The sequence below is a fragment of the Aspergillus pseudoviridinutans genome (genome assembly GCF_018340605.1).
Source record: "Aspergillus pseudoviridinutans IFM 55266 DNA, scaffold_4, whole genome shotgun sequence".
NCBI classification, from domain to species: Eukaryota; Fungi; Ascomycota; class Eurotiomycetes; order Eurotiales; family Aspergillaceae; genus Aspergillus; species Aspergillus pseudoviridinutans.
The window spans coordinates 4,546,453-4,561,754 of NW_025091284.1; the positions used below are offsets into that span (position 1 = coordinate 4,546,453).

At 49.3% G+C, this 15,302-nt stretch overlaps 7 protein-coding genes across 7 annotated transcripts; 4 read left to right on the forward strand and 3 right to left on the reverse strand.

The window, feature by feature from the left end:
* Positions 1 to 408: 408 nt before the first annotated feature.
* Asppvi_007017 (LLM class flavin-dependent oxidoreductase) lies at positions 409 to 1,851 on the forward strand (the record flags this gene model as incomplete). Its single annotated transcript, XM_043302911.1, has 1 exon — positions 409 to 1,851. One exon carries the CDS (start codon positions 409 to 411, stop codon positions 1,849 to 1,851), a length of 1,443 nt encoding a protein of 480 aa, XP_043158846.1.
* A 113-nt stretch (positions 1,852 to 1,964) lies between these two features.
* On the reverse strand, positions 1,965 to 3,874 carry Asppvi_007018 (flavin-containing monooxygenase; the record flags this gene model as incomplete). Its single annotated transcript, XM_043302912.1, has 3 exons — positions 1,965 to 3,242; positions 3,288 to 3,537; positions 3,582 to 3,874. 3 exons carry the CDS (start codon positions 3,872 to 3,874, stop codon positions 1,965 to 1,967), a joined length of 1,821 nt encoding a protein of 606 aa, XP_043158847.1.
* Positions 3,875 to 4,293: 419 nt separating this feature from the next.
* Positions 4,294 to 5,519, reverse strand: Asppvi_007019 (uncharacterized protein; the record flags this gene model as incomplete). The annotated part of the gene is made up of 3 exons (XM_043302913.1): positions 4,294 to 4,808; positions 4,860 to 5,261; positions 5,309 to 5,519. 3 exons carry the CDS (start codon positions 5,517 to 5,519, stop codon positions 4,294 to 4,296), a joined length of 1,128 nt encoding a protein of 375 aa, XP_043158848.1.
* A 2,205-nt stretch (positions 5,520 to 7,724) lies between these two features.
* On the forward strand, positions 7,725 to 8,010 carry Asppvi_007020 (uncharacterized protein; the record flags this gene model as incomplete). Its single annotated transcript, XM_043302914.1, has 2 exons — positions 7,725 to 7,915; positions 7,983 to 8,010. 2 exons carry the CDS (start codon positions 7,725 to 7,727, stop codon positions 8,008 to 8,010), a joined length of 219 nt encoding a protein of 72 aa, XP_043158849.1.
* Positions 8,011 to 8,844: 834 nt separating this feature from the next.
* On the forward strand, positions 8,845 to 9,357 carry Asppvi_007021 (putative glyoxalase family protein; the record flags this gene model as incomplete). Its single annotated transcript, XM_043302915.1, has 3 exons — positions 8,845 to 8,978; positions 9,026 to 9,222; positions 9,281 to 9,357. 3 exons carry the CDS (start codon positions 8,845 to 8,847, stop codon positions 9,355 to 9,357), a joined length of 408 nt encoding a protein of 135 aa, XP_043158850.1.
* A 168-nt stretch (positions 9,358 to 9,525) lies between these two features.
* On the reverse strand, positions 9,526 to 11,439 carry Asppvi_007022 (uncharacterized protein; the record flags this gene model as incomplete). Its single annotated transcript, XM_043302916.1, has 1 exon — positions 9,526 to 11,439. One exon carries the CDS (start codon positions 11,437 to 11,439, stop codon positions 9,526 to 9,528), a length of 1,914 nt encoding a protein of 637 aa, XP_043158851.1.
* A 1,575-nt stretch (positions 11,440 to 13,014) lies between these two features.
* Positions 13,015 to 14,658, forward strand: Asppvi_007023 (uncharacterized protein; the record flags this gene model as incomplete). The annotated part of the gene is made up of 2 exons (XM_043302917.1): positions 13,015 to 14,135; positions 14,181 to 14,658. 2 exons carry the CDS (start codon positions 13,015 to 13,017, stop codon positions 14,656 to 14,658), a joined length of 1,599 nt encoding a protein of 532 aa, XP_043158852.1.
* Positions 14,659 to 15,302: the final 644 nt, after the last annotated feature.

Consider the following 15,302-nt stretch of genomic DNA (forward strand, 5'->3'; position numbering starts at 1 on the left):
CTAACTCTGTACAGGAGTTGCAATGCTTGAAAGGTTACTCCAAATTATGTCAGGTTTGTCTTCTCATTTGTGGTTGCTTCACAATCAATGCCAAGTGTGGCGCAATCTGATACCCCGCGCACGCCTCAGCGGCCCACTAACATTCTCGAGAGACAGGCTCAATACTGTCGTTCTTCAGTAGGCTGGGTCGGCAGATTAGCAGATACGATGTGCCCCTCACAATTTATCCTATGATGGATTCTCGTGAGGGGTAAGTATAGACAGCTGCGTGGATCTAAGCTCGTGCTTGTTTAACTATACAAAATTCCAAACTATATCTACTTGATGCAACCGCGAAGAATCTCCCACAACAAATTCAAAGCCGATCCATTCTCTCACCATTCCTTCAATCAATTCCTATAGTGCACCATGTCCTCAACACAGAAAAAGCAACTCATCATCAACGCGTTTGCCATGCAATCGCCCTCCCATCTCAATCCAGGTCTCCATCGGTATCCCACGGACCAAGGGCCCGACTACAAGTCCATCAAGCACTGGATCGCCCTGGCACAGAAGCTAGAAGCAGCCAAGTTCCACGCCATCTTCTTTGCCGACGTGCTGGGCGGCTACGATGTCTATAAAGGTCCAGCGAACCTCGAGCCGACAATCCCCGCCGGCGCACAATTCCCCATCAACGATCCGCTGTACAGTGTTTCCGCCATGGCGGCCGCAACGGAGAGTATCGGGTTTGGCATCACCGCGTCAACAACGTACGATGCCCCCTATGCACTTGCGCGGCGGTTCTCCACCGTTGATCATCTCAGTAGCGGACGCGTGGGATGGAACATTGTCACCTCGTACCTGGACTCCGCGGCGCGGAACTTTGGCCTCAATACGCAGGTGGAGCATGATGAGCGGTACCGGATTGCGGATGAGTACCTGGACGTGACATACAAGCTGTGGGAGGCATCGTGGCGGGATGGAGCCGTCAACCGCAAGGATGGCGTGGCGGGGTACGCGGACCCAAAGGCTGTGAGGCAGATCCATCACCAGGGCAAATATTTCAATGTTCCAGGCCCGCATCTCTGCGAGCCGAGTCCGCAGCGCACGCCGTTCCTGTTGCAGGCTGGGACCTCGTCGGCGGGCAAGACGTTCGCGGCTAAGCACGCGGAGGCGATATTTCTGAATGGGCAAAAGCCAGAGTTGGTCAGGGCGTCAGTGGATAGTATTCGCTCGCAGGCGAAGGATTTTGGGCGAGATCCTGCGTCGATCAAGATCATCGCCGGGCTGCTGGTCATTGTGGCGGAGACAGATGAAGCCGCGCACACCAAGTTTGAGGAGTTGGCTAGCTATGGCGATACAGAGGGTGCGCTGGCGCTCTTTGGTGGATGGTCGGGTTACGACCTGTCCAAGTATGAGGATGATCAGGATTTTCGCTTTGTCGAGCAGCCCGCCATCCGCAGCATGGTCAACCACTGGGCGAGTACAGTTCCCGGAACGGACGGTAAAAAGTGGGACAAGAAGACTATTGCCGAGTATCTGCGTCTCGGGGGAAATGGAGCCAAGGTGATTGGTAGCGCGCAGACGGTGGCCGATGAACTGGAACGATGGGTGGATGTGGCTGATGTGGACGGGTTCAACTTCAGTTACGCTACCATTCCAGGGACATTTGACGATATCATCACCTATCTGCTACCTGAGCTTCGCCGCCGGGGTCTCTTCTGGGAGGATTACGCCGTCAAGGGGGGAACATTGCGTGAGAACGTGTATGGCCTGAAGGGTCAGAATCGACTGCTAGAGACGCATCCAGGAGCCAAGTATTTCTGGAGAGAGGGAGAGGATGTTCCTGAATATGCAAGAGATCAGCAGTGAGTTGTGTGTATCGCTTCATCAATATGGTACGGATCAGAATCTTGACAGTATAATAAGACTGTATCAATATGTCTCCAACATCTATCTACTGCAAAGAGCTATATAACAATGAATCAAACATCCCACCAACCCTCGAGATACGAGCGAAGATCAATCGTCTCTGGCTTCTGCAGATGCGGCGTCAGATCAGCCTCTCTGTCTAACTCTCGCTGCCTCCATCCATTGCCAAAGTAAGCAAATCGATTTCCACTCGGATTGGTGTAGGTGTACTCCCAGTCCTCCCACCGGGGATCACGGCGGATGTAGTTAAGATGCGCTGCACTCCCGGGAAATAGACCATGGATCCTTCCTCCAGGTCGACCACCATTGTACCATGAGCTACAGTTGTCGCTCCACACCGTCCGCGGATAGAATCGATCGCAATACTCGACAAAGTCGTCGGTGGCTGCTTTGGAAGGCTGTATTGTCCGTATGCCCTGGCTGCGGATCTTGCGCAGGAACTTGGCGACATAGGTGACCAGATTCTCGATGCTGTTAGGCACACTGCCGCTGTGTCCGGTGGAATGGGGACCTCCAATCCAGAAGAGGTTGGGAAAACCCGGCGTGGCAACACCAAGATAGTTGTATGGATGGCCGTACAATCCATCCGGTTTCCATGCGCTTTTCAGATCAATGCCATTTGCTATGATGCTGAAGGGAGGCGCGTGGTCGACGTTGGCTCCTGTAGCGCAGATGACAACGTCGGCCTCGCGTTCAGTTCCATCTTCGGTTATAATTCCCTTTCCTGTGAACCTCTTTATACGTGTCTGGATATAACTGACATTGTCCTTTGTGAGCGCCTCCAGATAGCCTGGTCCCGGCGTGGGACGACGACAATTGGGCGGAAAGTCAGGAATGATCTTGTCTCCTAGTTCAGGTTTGTTGCCCACCCGTTGCAGCATCAGGTTCGTCCATTTCTCTCGCAGGTCTCTGTTCTCGGGCGAGTCTTTGAAGATGGCTCCGAATCGGGAGAAGTAGCCCTGCTCGACACTCTTGCGGTACTTCAAATACTCCTCAGGGTCCTTGAAAGACTCAAGCTGCTCCTGAGAGAATAGATTGGGCTCCAGTCGTCGAACGCCCGTAGTGCCGAACGAATCTGCAATCCAAGTGCGATTCCTGGCGTAGTGATCCACGTGTGCTGCGATGGGCTGGATGGACGGGAGCACCTGCAGCCCAGATGCTCCGTTGCCAATCAGCGCGATCCTTTTGCCCTTCAAGTCGACGTTGTGATTCCAGTTGGAGGAATGAAACAGATGGCCTTGGTAGTCATTGATGCCCTCGTAGTCGGGAAGTTTCCATGCATTGAAGTGCCCGAGGGCGTTGATCACGACGTCGAGCTTTTCGGCGTAGACCTAGGAATGTTAGGCGTGCTCATTTAGGACAAAACGGAAGAATACCTTTCCACTCTCCAGATCCATTAGAGTAACCTCCCATTTGGCTTCTTCAGGGAGCCATTCGACCTTCTGCACCTTCTGCCGTGGCCTGAGATATTTGTAGACGTCGTATTTACGAGCGACTCGCTGCCAATACTCGCGAATCTCATGGCCCTGAGCAAACTCTTCCGTCCATTGCGTGTTGGGCTCGAATCCAGATTGATAGACATGCGCAGGGATATCGCATCTCACGCCGGGATACGTGTTCTCAAACCTGACGGGGTCAGTTACGCTCCAGGTTGTCCTCCGATGTCTTACCATGTGCCTCCCACATCGGCATTTTTGTCATAGATTCTCAGATCCAGCCCGGGCAGCTTAGCAGGCAGCAGTACTCCCGCTGTAATACCTGATAGTCCGGCTCCAATTACCCCGACCTTGATCTGTCGAACCTCGTCGATCGGATGTTCCTCGAGCTCAAATCTCGGTCTTGTCGACGGATTCGCTGCGTTGGTTTCGACAGACTTCACCAGAGTGATCGTTCCATTCTTTTCGGCCGGGCCTCTGTTCTGGAAGTGCGTCTCTGTGACAATGGGACCTTTCAATGTTGACATCGTGGCTCTCTTGATCGGTAGATTCTTCCAGTAACGCAGTCATCGTCCAAGATGGCCTTATATATCTAACCCGCGGGTTGATCTTCACTTGAAATATGGACCAACCAGGGTCTCACAATCAGATACTACACGCCATCGACAATGAAATTGCGTTGACAGCTCTGAATGACCTGATTCGGTCCTCTGCTGAGGAGTTCTCTGTTCTTGGTGCGGGGCCATCCGCCAAGTCACATCACTGCGGGACAGAATGGCGCCACTGTATTTTGCAATAGATACGGCATTCAATGCATGCAGACGGATTAAATTTTCAGTTCAAGTACAGGGGTGAAATTGCAAAATGCTGCCTTGACTATAAAAAATGGCCTTGATCGTGAAAGTGGAGAAACCGAGGTACCATTCAACTAATTAATTCCCTATCATCAACCCAACTGAATTCCCTTGTCAAATCGCTTCCACATCCCATCAATCAACTCATGTCTCCTCACAGCCCAGTCAAACGTAGGATACCACTCCCCTTTACGATACGCCTCATACAGTCGCGCGATATTTTGAGCAGGTATCGGCAGAGAGTCCCATTCGTCTTCGTCCACTTTGACCTCTTCGACTTGCCCAGACTCAGTCCGATAAAGCTGCAACTTGGTCTCTGGCGTACCGACATTGAGGAACCCCATAGGCGAAGTCACTCGCAGCCAGCCTTTCTCCCCCTGAATCCTCCAGTCGAGGCGCGGCAGACCTGGCATTTCCTTCCCTGCGTACAGGTTGATGGTGACGAATGCATTTGACTCCTCTGCCATGCCGTGAATCAGAATCTGATCGGGAACTGTGTTGCGCACTGATTTCTCAACCACCTTGCCGCCGTCCGCGTAATCGACAATGTCCAGCTCCGGACGACTAATGGCACAGCTGCTGGTGACGCTCTTGAATTCCCCTAGGACTGTCTATCGTCAGCACGTGGTATATTGCCAATGTAAGGTTGTCCACATACCGGAGACCACAGCTTCTAGGTTGTGTCCGACAGGAATACTCATCAGGTTTCCTCCCACTGTTCTGTCGAGAAAGTATCGGACATTCTTACTTTCGGAGGCCACATCGTTCCCACACGAGCCTAGAAAGGTGCTGGACAGAATCCGGCCAATGGCTCCTTCGTGCACCAACTGACGCAACTTGCGGACAACTGGTGAGTAGGAAGCTTGCACCCCCACAATAGTCTTTGCATTGTGAGCGGATGCCAAAGCTGCCATTTCTCTTGCGACCTCTAGGTTGCGGTCGAGGGGCCACTCGACAAAGACGGTTTTGCCTGCCTCTAGACTGGGACGCACAGTCTGGAAATGTCGGTCGACTCGGACAACAGAGACCACCAGGTCAATGTCGGGGTCATTGGCGAGGTCTTTCAAGTCAGTATCATCCAACAAACCCAGTGACGGTTCAACACACCTTGTGGATTGCCGTACGCCTTGGTATCCTTTGGGAGATTATACTTCTCAATAGCAGCTTGCGCTGACTGAACGGAAGAGTTGAGCAACGCCGCGATAGTGAAATGCTCTGATCGTTGCAGAAATGGGAGATGAGCATTTGCGGCCCAGGCAGTGCCCTCGTAGTCCGTAGCACCAGAAAGGCCGATCAGGCCAACGCGGATAGGAGACATTTTGGATTACAGTAGAGGTATAGGAGACTGTGGATGCAGATGAATACGCGTAGAAGACAGAAGATGAGTGTGTTTAATACATCGCACTCGGGTGGATATCACCCCGTTGATGATTAGAAATACCATATTGTAGAAGTCTCCGCTGTTATCATGTGCTTTAGTATTGCTTCGTGGATCGCCAGCCAGATCACGGAATTTGGTGAGGATCCATTGGAACTCTTTGTCATTGACCAATGAGTTCATGAAAAACATACCTTCTTAGGTTCAAGTTCAACCTACTAATTTATAGTTAATCTATTTATACAGCCCCACTTTCACTTTTCCTGCTTATAAATTCAAGTATAGGATGGTACATTAGGAGAATCAGACCTTTGTCCCTTATTAGTCTGAGTATGTGCGTTTACCATAAAATGCTATTAGCATGGATTGATTGCGGGGTTGATTTGTAATAGCATCGGGCTACCAATAAGGAATCAGCCATTCAACTGAACATCATGGTAATATCCCACTTGATAAACTGATCCTCCGCAATGTTATTTGAGACATTAAGGCGTTATGTACATGCCATCTCTCAAGATCCTCTCTGGGAATCCTTGGACGTTCAAATACATCTCTTCATCATTGGTAGCATCTTTCCTAACCTCGGCACATTGTAAGAATCAGAATTCTCGTCTCTCACTATGCAGTTAGATGACCTCGGGCCAGGCCGCGACAGGATTCACAACTGGCGTTCGACTCGTAATATTGAAGGAAGGTATCTCTCATATTCGGTGGCATCCTTAGTCCAATGTCAAATTGCGATCTTCATTGAAAGCGATGATATCTGGTTTGACTGTACGGAGCAATTGTAGAAGCCAGATGGGAGTTTCGAGTAGAGAGAGTTGTCCTCAAAGGAATATGAGCAAGAGGAAAATGGGCAAAAAGAACGAGAACATAAAGAGAACCATCCCCCCAGCAACCACAATCGTGCAACCTAGGCAAAGGCCGTTCTGACCTGCTTCCAGTCCTGTTGATTGACATCAGCAATGTACAATGGGTAGTATGTAGTAGTACGCACTCTGTCTGCACGATGGGCAGTTCCTCATGTAGATCGCATTGTCTTCTTCCTCGTGGTCAATAGCTTCTTCCTCATCGTCGTGGCCGAGCAGCCACTGGACGACATTATCGCCATCCGGTTCACTAGTAATTCTTAGTCCAAGGCATGGCAGACAGAAAGGGAGGTAGAACCTACTCGTCATACTGATAAAATCGACGCGCCGGATCGTGGGTACCAGCAACATTGGAAATTGGCATGGCAGCAACGTGCAATCGGCCATTAATTCGGCCCACTTCACGGAAAAAGGAAGCCATCGTAGTGTATTCAAGGGTGGGACCTTATCAGAATGCAACTGATATGCAGATATTGCAGACTCTTCAAGGGTGACGATCCAGATGAGGGTAGTCAAGGCGACAGAAGTTGAGTCAAGAGCGTTTCTAAGTTAGAAAGAGCATCCAGCTTATATAGTCATGGGTCCATAGCTTGTATTCACTTTCCAAGTTGGATTCTATTCACACTCCCGGTTTTAGTGGTTTTAGTTAGCAGATAGACGGATATCTCCATAAACAACCCCTCGTGACTCTCTGGCGTCGGCAAGTTCCGTATACATTGTATGCCATGGGCCTTCGCTGGAACTCTGAGTCCAGAGTTATCGGCAGGAGTCGAGCTTGGGTCTATTGGATTCTACTCTAACATGAGGCCGAATTTACTACCAGTTCCATGAAGGGAAAAGGGGTGGAAAATAAGGATAAACATCGATTGATATGGCTATGATTAACAAAACTATAGTCACACATGGCAATAGCCCAGATCAGACCCGCAGGGGTCTTGGAAAAACACATGCAGAGACCAGAAGGACTCGGGATCGTGCATTTCGAGAATCAATCAATTGACACTTTGTTGTATTATCAGAGAGAACAATTAAAAGTACAGGCACGCCACGTCATAATCCACTGCTATACTCTACAGAGAGAGCGTGGTTGTAATTGCTTTTGAACCCTTAAAAAATGCTATGCCTAAAATGGCTAGTCGTAACATTATCCATAATCTGGCAGGATAGTGGAATTTGGCGGATTACCCACATCCTGACCCCTGTCATGCCGAGTGAGGATCTGATATTCATATTTATATTCCGCGATCATCATCATTTACTTTTCAGAGGGTTCGCCATGAGCGCTAAAGAATTGCTCGCTGACGTTGAAGGCGGCGTGGTGCTGGTGGACTGCCATGAGAAAATGTTATGGATAGCATTTATCTACATGGACGAGGGACTGTGGCAAGACAACGGCGTCTTTGATGTTGTTGAGAAGCTGCACGCGCACGGGTGGTCATTCAGCAAGGGTGGGTTGAGGTTTAACTGGTAAGTTACTAGCCCCCAATAATAGCTACTATACCACGACAACAAAGACTGATCATTATAATCACAGCACCCTGGACATATTCTACCTCATCTAAATTAGAGTGGGCATCGACTGCTCTAACTAAATAGATAGTAACTTCCCCTCCCCTAATAACTTTAATACTTTCTACACAACACACCATGTGCCCCTAAACCCCTCTACCTAGTGCTCTTATTACTCTGAGATATCCCTAAGGCAGTACACCACAGCATGCTTCTACTGCCTACCTAACCTGTAAGACATACCTGATACCAATGTCCTACCAGGGCAGCCGCGTAAGCGACCCTACCCCGGCGGTGGGGTGCATGCCATGAAACTCCTCCGCTGGGTGTATAGTGTGTTGCGCATGCGCTGCAGGCAGCCCTTGCTTCTACTTGAGACTTTTATGGAGTTAGCACTTAGCACGCTTAAGATGACTATTATGCGCCTACGCGTGGTCTATTCTAGTGTTCCGCCCTACTTGGAGACACAGGTGTGCTTCTGGCTTGAGTATATGAATCTTGGTTCCCCTGTGGCTAAGGCTGTTCCCAGAAATTATAGGAGCTAAATACCTTTAGGATACTTGCCGCGCAGGGAGTGTATAATGTATATGCATAGGAAAAGTATTCTGCGCAGGTGTGGGAGGCGAGCTGGGAAAGGAGGGGGGTGGTTAAGCTGGATGTAGAGGATGGCGTGTGCAAAGATCAATTGTGTTTTACAAAGGGGATCACAGAGTGAATTGATGTAATGAAGTTGATGACCATAATGACGATAGTGATGACAAATAATGAGGATGATGATGATTGCCGACGACGGGATTTGGGTTCCGACGATCGGAGTTATACATAAACGACTTGACGTGCCCACAACCAGAATCACAAACCAAAGAATTGTTAGAAATACTGTCAGAATGATCACTGGAATCTCTCATATCAATCTCCTTGTTCCTCCAGGGACACTAAATGACGCATACACATTCTATGTGGATACATTGGGGCTGACTGCTACTCCAGTCCCCCAGTTACAGAAAGACACAACTGCCTGGTAATTATATGGAGTCCTCTCTGGGCGGAATGTTGCTAAGCGACCAGGTTCAATATTACACCAGACGGAAAGCAGCAAATTCACATTGCATTCGGACAGAATGAACCGGATTCTCCCCGCCATCCCTGCCTTCGTGTAGGCTCATTGGACGACCTGCAAAAGCTGCAGCAACGAATATATGATCACCATCTTCGAGGGGGCTCGGCTGCTCCTCTACAGGCGGATCAGCCGGGTGAATGTTCAGGTGAGGATAAGGCCTGTGTGGATGGGACACGAAACTGTTACTGATGATAAGATTGTAGGGGAAAAGGGGGTCGAATACCCGACACGCTTCTTCGCCAGAGATTACGCAGGGAACCGCATTGAGTTTAGTTTATAATTAGCAAAGGTAGAGACCTTGTTAGATAGCTTGTCCATCTACAAGCTACCAGCGATAGCTGCAAAGTATTTCTGTTTGACATGGTTCCGGACAGCAGCAAGAGCATCAAAAATTATCCTACTCTGCAAAAACTTTCATAGTAAAGGAAGCGGGACCGCTCACTCGAAATCAAGCATATAATTTCCCTTCTACCAAAGGACTCACATCTTCAGCAGCGAACGTTGCATGCCCAATGCCCAATGGCATATTCTCCTCAGGGGTCTCCACAACGCCCCATTGAAGTTTCTTGTACACCAGGTCTTCGGGATACTCTTGATTCCCCATTGCATTTCCATGAACTCGAGAAGGTTGGCAAGCAGCAGCTATACTGGCGCTACAACATCCTGCCAGCGGCATAGAGTCCGGGTATTTCTTGAAGATTCCAATTATAATAAGGATACCGACCATTGCAGAACCGAGGGATACAGCGATAATCATAGCCAGTGGCGAGTAAAAGATATCGGTAACGGAAGTGGGTGTGCCGGATCCATGAGAATTAACGTCGTACACATCGATACGAGCAAGGAATACCATTTCAGATATCAGCCAGTGTAGAACCGTTACACAGATGGTCGTTGGTATGCCCCATTTCAGAGGAACAGAGAGCGTATAAGTTGACTTCTGCTCGGTATTGGGCACTGGAGAAGAGACACGGAGAGCCTTGGGTTGGCTCCTAGGCCCAGCAGTGTAGCTACCCCATTCGGCCATAGCAAGCATGGTAGTCATCATGTTGTTGAGTGCCAGGTAGATATATGAAACGATCAGTTGCGGGGCATTGGCACACACGAAGCCAGTGAGAAGATTTGAGACTCCGGCCTTGGTAGCAGCTAAGGTTGAATGAGGTTGACCGATGCCCAGTGTCGCAATGGCGGACTGGGATACCGTAATAAAATTAGGCATATTAAAGGGTGGTAGGTAGAATCCGGCAAAAATGATGACGCTGCATACGCAGAGCATGTAAACCGTCCATTGCCACCAGTTGACAGCTTTGCCCCATCGCCATCGTCCTCCTGCCCAGAGATCGCCGACATTGGGTGCACGAGTCGTCCATTCTTCTGACCCGAGCTTTTCATAATCATATTTGGCGACAAGACAACGGCCTTGTGTGTATGGGTCTGGACGTTTGAGAAAGGATTGAATCGCATCGCCAGTTGTGCACAGAGGTTGGTCCTTCTTTGTGATTCGTAAGGTGTATAGAAAAGAGGCGATTTTAATAGAGTTGCAGATGATCACGACGATCAAGAAGAGAGGGACAATGTTGGCTTTGCATTGTTCAGGTGTTCGCTGAGAGTAGCAGTAGCGAACCAGCGCGTCTCTCTGAGAACCAAGGACTGCGCCATTTGTTCCAGCTCCACCAGGGATCCAGTTGTTGGCACCAGACTTGAGAAGATCGGATGCGCAAGACCATTCGCGCCCATTCATCACATCAAGGTTATTTGTTGAGGAATTGCACATCCAGAGAAATAGAGGTGCGCCGGTTGTGAAGAAAACATTGTAGTAGATCGCTAGAACTGAGGAATTTGTGGGAGTCTCCCCCTCTACCGCAAGGGTAGCTGCGGCATTATTGTCGACGACTAGAAGGACATGTTGGCGGTCTGATACCTTGTCCTGGTCATAAGCGCGGAGACACTCTTCCACGTCGAGAAACTCGAGTCCACTGGAAGAGTTGCCCGACTTGCTGGCAATGGCTTCCTGCTGGAGGTTGTGAATTATAGTGTGGTACTGGGCAGCTTTAGCATCAGCATCTGCGTATTCCTCATTGATATTGTGAGACTTCGCTGGGATAGTCCATTGTGAACCTTGCAAAAAGTCCTCTGTGACGGTGACAGCGAGGTAGTCGTTTGTAGACTTTGTTTCAAAGACAGTCGAGTTCCAAAACATGTGCAGAGGAAATGAGCTAGCACCCAGAACCAGCCATAATAAGGTCTTGGACTTGGAAATGAAGAAAAGGTTGCGAACGGTTGGAGTTCCAATACTTAACCAACGCTGCTTAGAGTGGGCTGAATCGACTTCTCTCCTGGTAGGCGAACCCAGACATTGCATGCTGAAGTTGCTGGAGGCGAGCAGGATTGTACTCAGCACGTTGATTATAATATGTGAGATAATGGTGACAGTATGGGTTGTTTCACAACTTCCAGTAAAGAATGTAATGCTGTAGTCCACCAGACTGAATCTGCTGTACATTACTGCCAGGGTGATCAGGTTAACCAGCAGAACCAATGTACCTGCTAAAGCACCGCTTGCAACAGTGAATCTCCATGCTTGGAGCATCCGTCTCCTGAATTTTCGCTGTGACCGACTTTCATCCTGGATTTCCCCATCAAATTTGTCTCTTGACATCAAAGGAATCTCTACAGCCTGCATATTGACTTAGAAATGGTGCTTCTGCCCCGCACACAGGAATCTAGCCAAGATTCCTGGCAACAATTGAAATAAGAAAATATTTACTTGTTGGAGAAAATGTCTCCTTGGAGGCTTGAAAAACGAAAAGCACGAACCGGACCATAGAAGAGGTCAAGAGAAGCTGGGATCTTGGGTGGCAGCGAAGGCAGAGTTGAGGCTTAATTCAGCCTCAGAGTGTGCCTCGCAGATGCCAAGAAGCCGGGCCGTTTGACGTGGTGAAGCTTGGCCCAAAGCAGCCTGATAATCATAGCAATGTGGATATCAAATTCAGCGTATGGTATTGGTCGTTCATAAGCCCTACGCGGGACATTTAGCATCTGTTAGAGTACTTGAGATGCTTAGCAGTATATGACTGATTTGATTTGACAATGCTCAACTGATACACGTAAATGTGTTTGCCAAGACGACACAACTGTTATATATTAGAGAGTTCCGGGGGTGTTGAGCCCCGCCTCCCCACTCTTTGTAGAATTTGAGGGCTGTAAAAGATGGGGCGTTGGTAGCTTAATTGAGAGAATCTCATAAATAGTCGAGTTGGATATGTTGACGGTGCGGGAGCTGGGAGAACTACCAAGCCAATTGCCTTCCTGGCTCCAGATTAGGTTTTTTCCCGGGCGAGCTGGTAGTACTTACAGTAAATAACCGAGAGAAACCCATTCTCTCTGTGGCTATGCTATGAATTCATCGATGAGGACGAGAAGTTTAATCACCGATGTGTCAATAAAAAAGCATCGGGAAACAGAGCATGGACCTGACTGTGGACAGATTGTGAACAAGCAGTTATGACTTTTAAACTTGGTGGTGCTGAAAGCTTGTGTCGATATTGCAAAAGATTAAATTCATGCTGGAGCATTGAAGTGCTTCATAATATATCATTAGCAGCCCTCCTGGTCCCTCCTTTTTATACAGTATTGCACTGTGGGATGGATTCCCTCCTTCATAGACTTCCCATATATATGGTCATAAAGCCCTGTTCATTATTACCATGGCCTCGAATCCCTCAATCATTGCTTGCATGAAAAATAGTGGATATCGGAGGCCAATAACGATGACTCTTCCATTGCCGTCTTCCATGTTCCTCCACCATCCACAAGGCTGAATCTGCCCTTGGCATAAACCTATGAGCTGTTCCACGTCGTGAGTCATACTCTTCGCACTCAAGATATATAAGGACCTAATTTCCGACCGAGATAAATCACCTGCAAAGTAAACAAGATGGCGTCGGCAACGGTTCTAACAGCGCAGCCCATCTCCCTCGACCGGCTTCGAGTCAGCGATTCTCCAGAAGTCGCCCAGGCCGCCGAAGACGAGAATGCATCATCTCCTGACGTTCGACCGCGCTGGTCGGATCGAATTCTAGCTCAAGGCCCCTGGGATCAGACAGTCACCGCAGACATGCTCAAAGGAGCACCCAGCCTGCCGATGCCCGTCGAGATCAGCGACGCGGACTCTCTCACGCCTTTCTTCAATCATCTAAAACATGACGGCAGCTACGATACCGCCTCTGATGCTACAGGCCAGAGCCAGCTGGCTGTCGAGCCTTACTACAACGTTCCGACCCTGGAGTTTGATAAGGGGGTGCTGTACGAAGACGGTCGGATGGATCTGTGCAAGATGGCTCTTGGTCCGCCAAATATCGCGACGCTGATGCACAGTCTGCGCTCCAACACGTTTGTGCGGCATTTTCTGCTAGGAAATAACATCATCGGCCCAGCTGGGGCACAGGCGATCGCCGACTTCGTACGGGAATTCCCCGACCGCATCGATACCTGGTATCTAGCCGGGAATTGCATAGACGGAGCATCGTTTGCACGCTTAACAGATTCACTAGTCAAGTCGCCTGCCGTTACGAATCTCTGGCTCAAGAGGAATCCCCTCGGTCCGGGGTCGATTGATTCCCTCTTCCGTCTCATCACTCAGACTCCAAACCTCCGGACACTGGATCTGGATCAGACAGAGCTTGGTGATGCAGGCGTCGCTGCTCTGTTCACTCGACTGGCAGACTATGTTCCTCCAACTCCCTTGTCAATGAGGATCCTGTACCTGTCCGCGACCGGGATATCAACGGCGGCCTGTGAGGCAATTGCCACGTATCTCGCCTCGCCACATTGCCCTATTACCTCTTTGTATATGTCCAGCAATCCGATCGGCGATGCAGGGGCAGAAGTGCTGGCTAAAGGGCTGCAACAGAACAAGACACTGCAACGTCTTTCCGTGCAATCTGTTGGCCTTACCGATGAGGGAGCGACTGCATTGGTTTCATCCCTTCAAGGTCATCCTGCATTGGAGACTTTCGATATGGGTCAGGCCTATTCCACGCAGGACCTGAACGCGAGGTATGTCTTTGCCCCGTGGATTAAAGGAAGAAACTGACAAAAAAGATTCAATTACCTATCCGCGGAATGCACAATCAACGCACTCTGCTCCCTGGTGACTTCATCAACGCCTCTCTCCTACCTCGCCCTCGGTCCCCAACCCTTTTGCACCACAACTGCCTTGCCTCTGATGGCTGCTGCGCAGGAGTCCAAAACAATCATGTATCTCTCCCTCAAACCGCTCATTCCGTCGCGGTCCACGCCGAAAGACAATACGCGGTTCGCTAGTGCGGCCAAGGCGCTGCGAACGCATACCCTGAGCAACATCCGCACGCGCTACAACAAGCCGACTATAACTTACGAAGAGTGGGAGGCTGACCTCAAACGGTGGTGCGTTAGCGACGAGGTCAGCGTGCGGAAAATTGACAGTGTGTACCGCAATCGGGCGGCGCAAAAGGCGCGCAGGGGCGAGGAAGTTTTGCGAAAATGGTGGGCGGACCAGGAGAGGGGGGTCCTTGAGGGAGTAACGCAGGCATACTCATAAGACACAGCGTTGTCTGATATGTTATGATCTCTCGTACAGAAAAAGCTGTGAAATGTCCCTCATACCAGGAGGTGTAGTCATAAATCAAAAAACACCTATTCATCCAAGCCGATAATTAAGTTAAAAAAGGTTTCTTCCCATTCCTGGCTACTGGTTCGAGCTGTTGACCTGGCCAAGATGACAGGTGATGGGCATGTCACCTTGCATTCAGCCCTTTACTGAATTCGTCAATGTCTGCACGCTTTGTTGGCAAGGATGGTTATTGAACCTTAAACAAACAGGATCATCAGCGGGGATTTCCGATTTCGATGCACTCAATAGTAAATACAAATAGCAATGAATAATGAACGTGGTTTCGAGCTGTGGGTTGTCTCCATAATGATAAGCGAGTAGAGTGTGTGTAAGATTTACAGAATCAGACTCGGTATTTAAATCGATAATAATATAGAATTTTATCGAGGAATCGTTAGAATGCATATAGAGCAAAGTCTTGAGATTTAGGTACCAATGAAAGTTTGCTTCGTGGGAAAGTTGACCATCGAGATAGACATGTATATATTTCGCCGATCCCATGGCCTTAAACCCTAAATACCCATTTGTTCCTCGACTATTCAGCAAAGTATATATGCATGTTTGCTTACCGA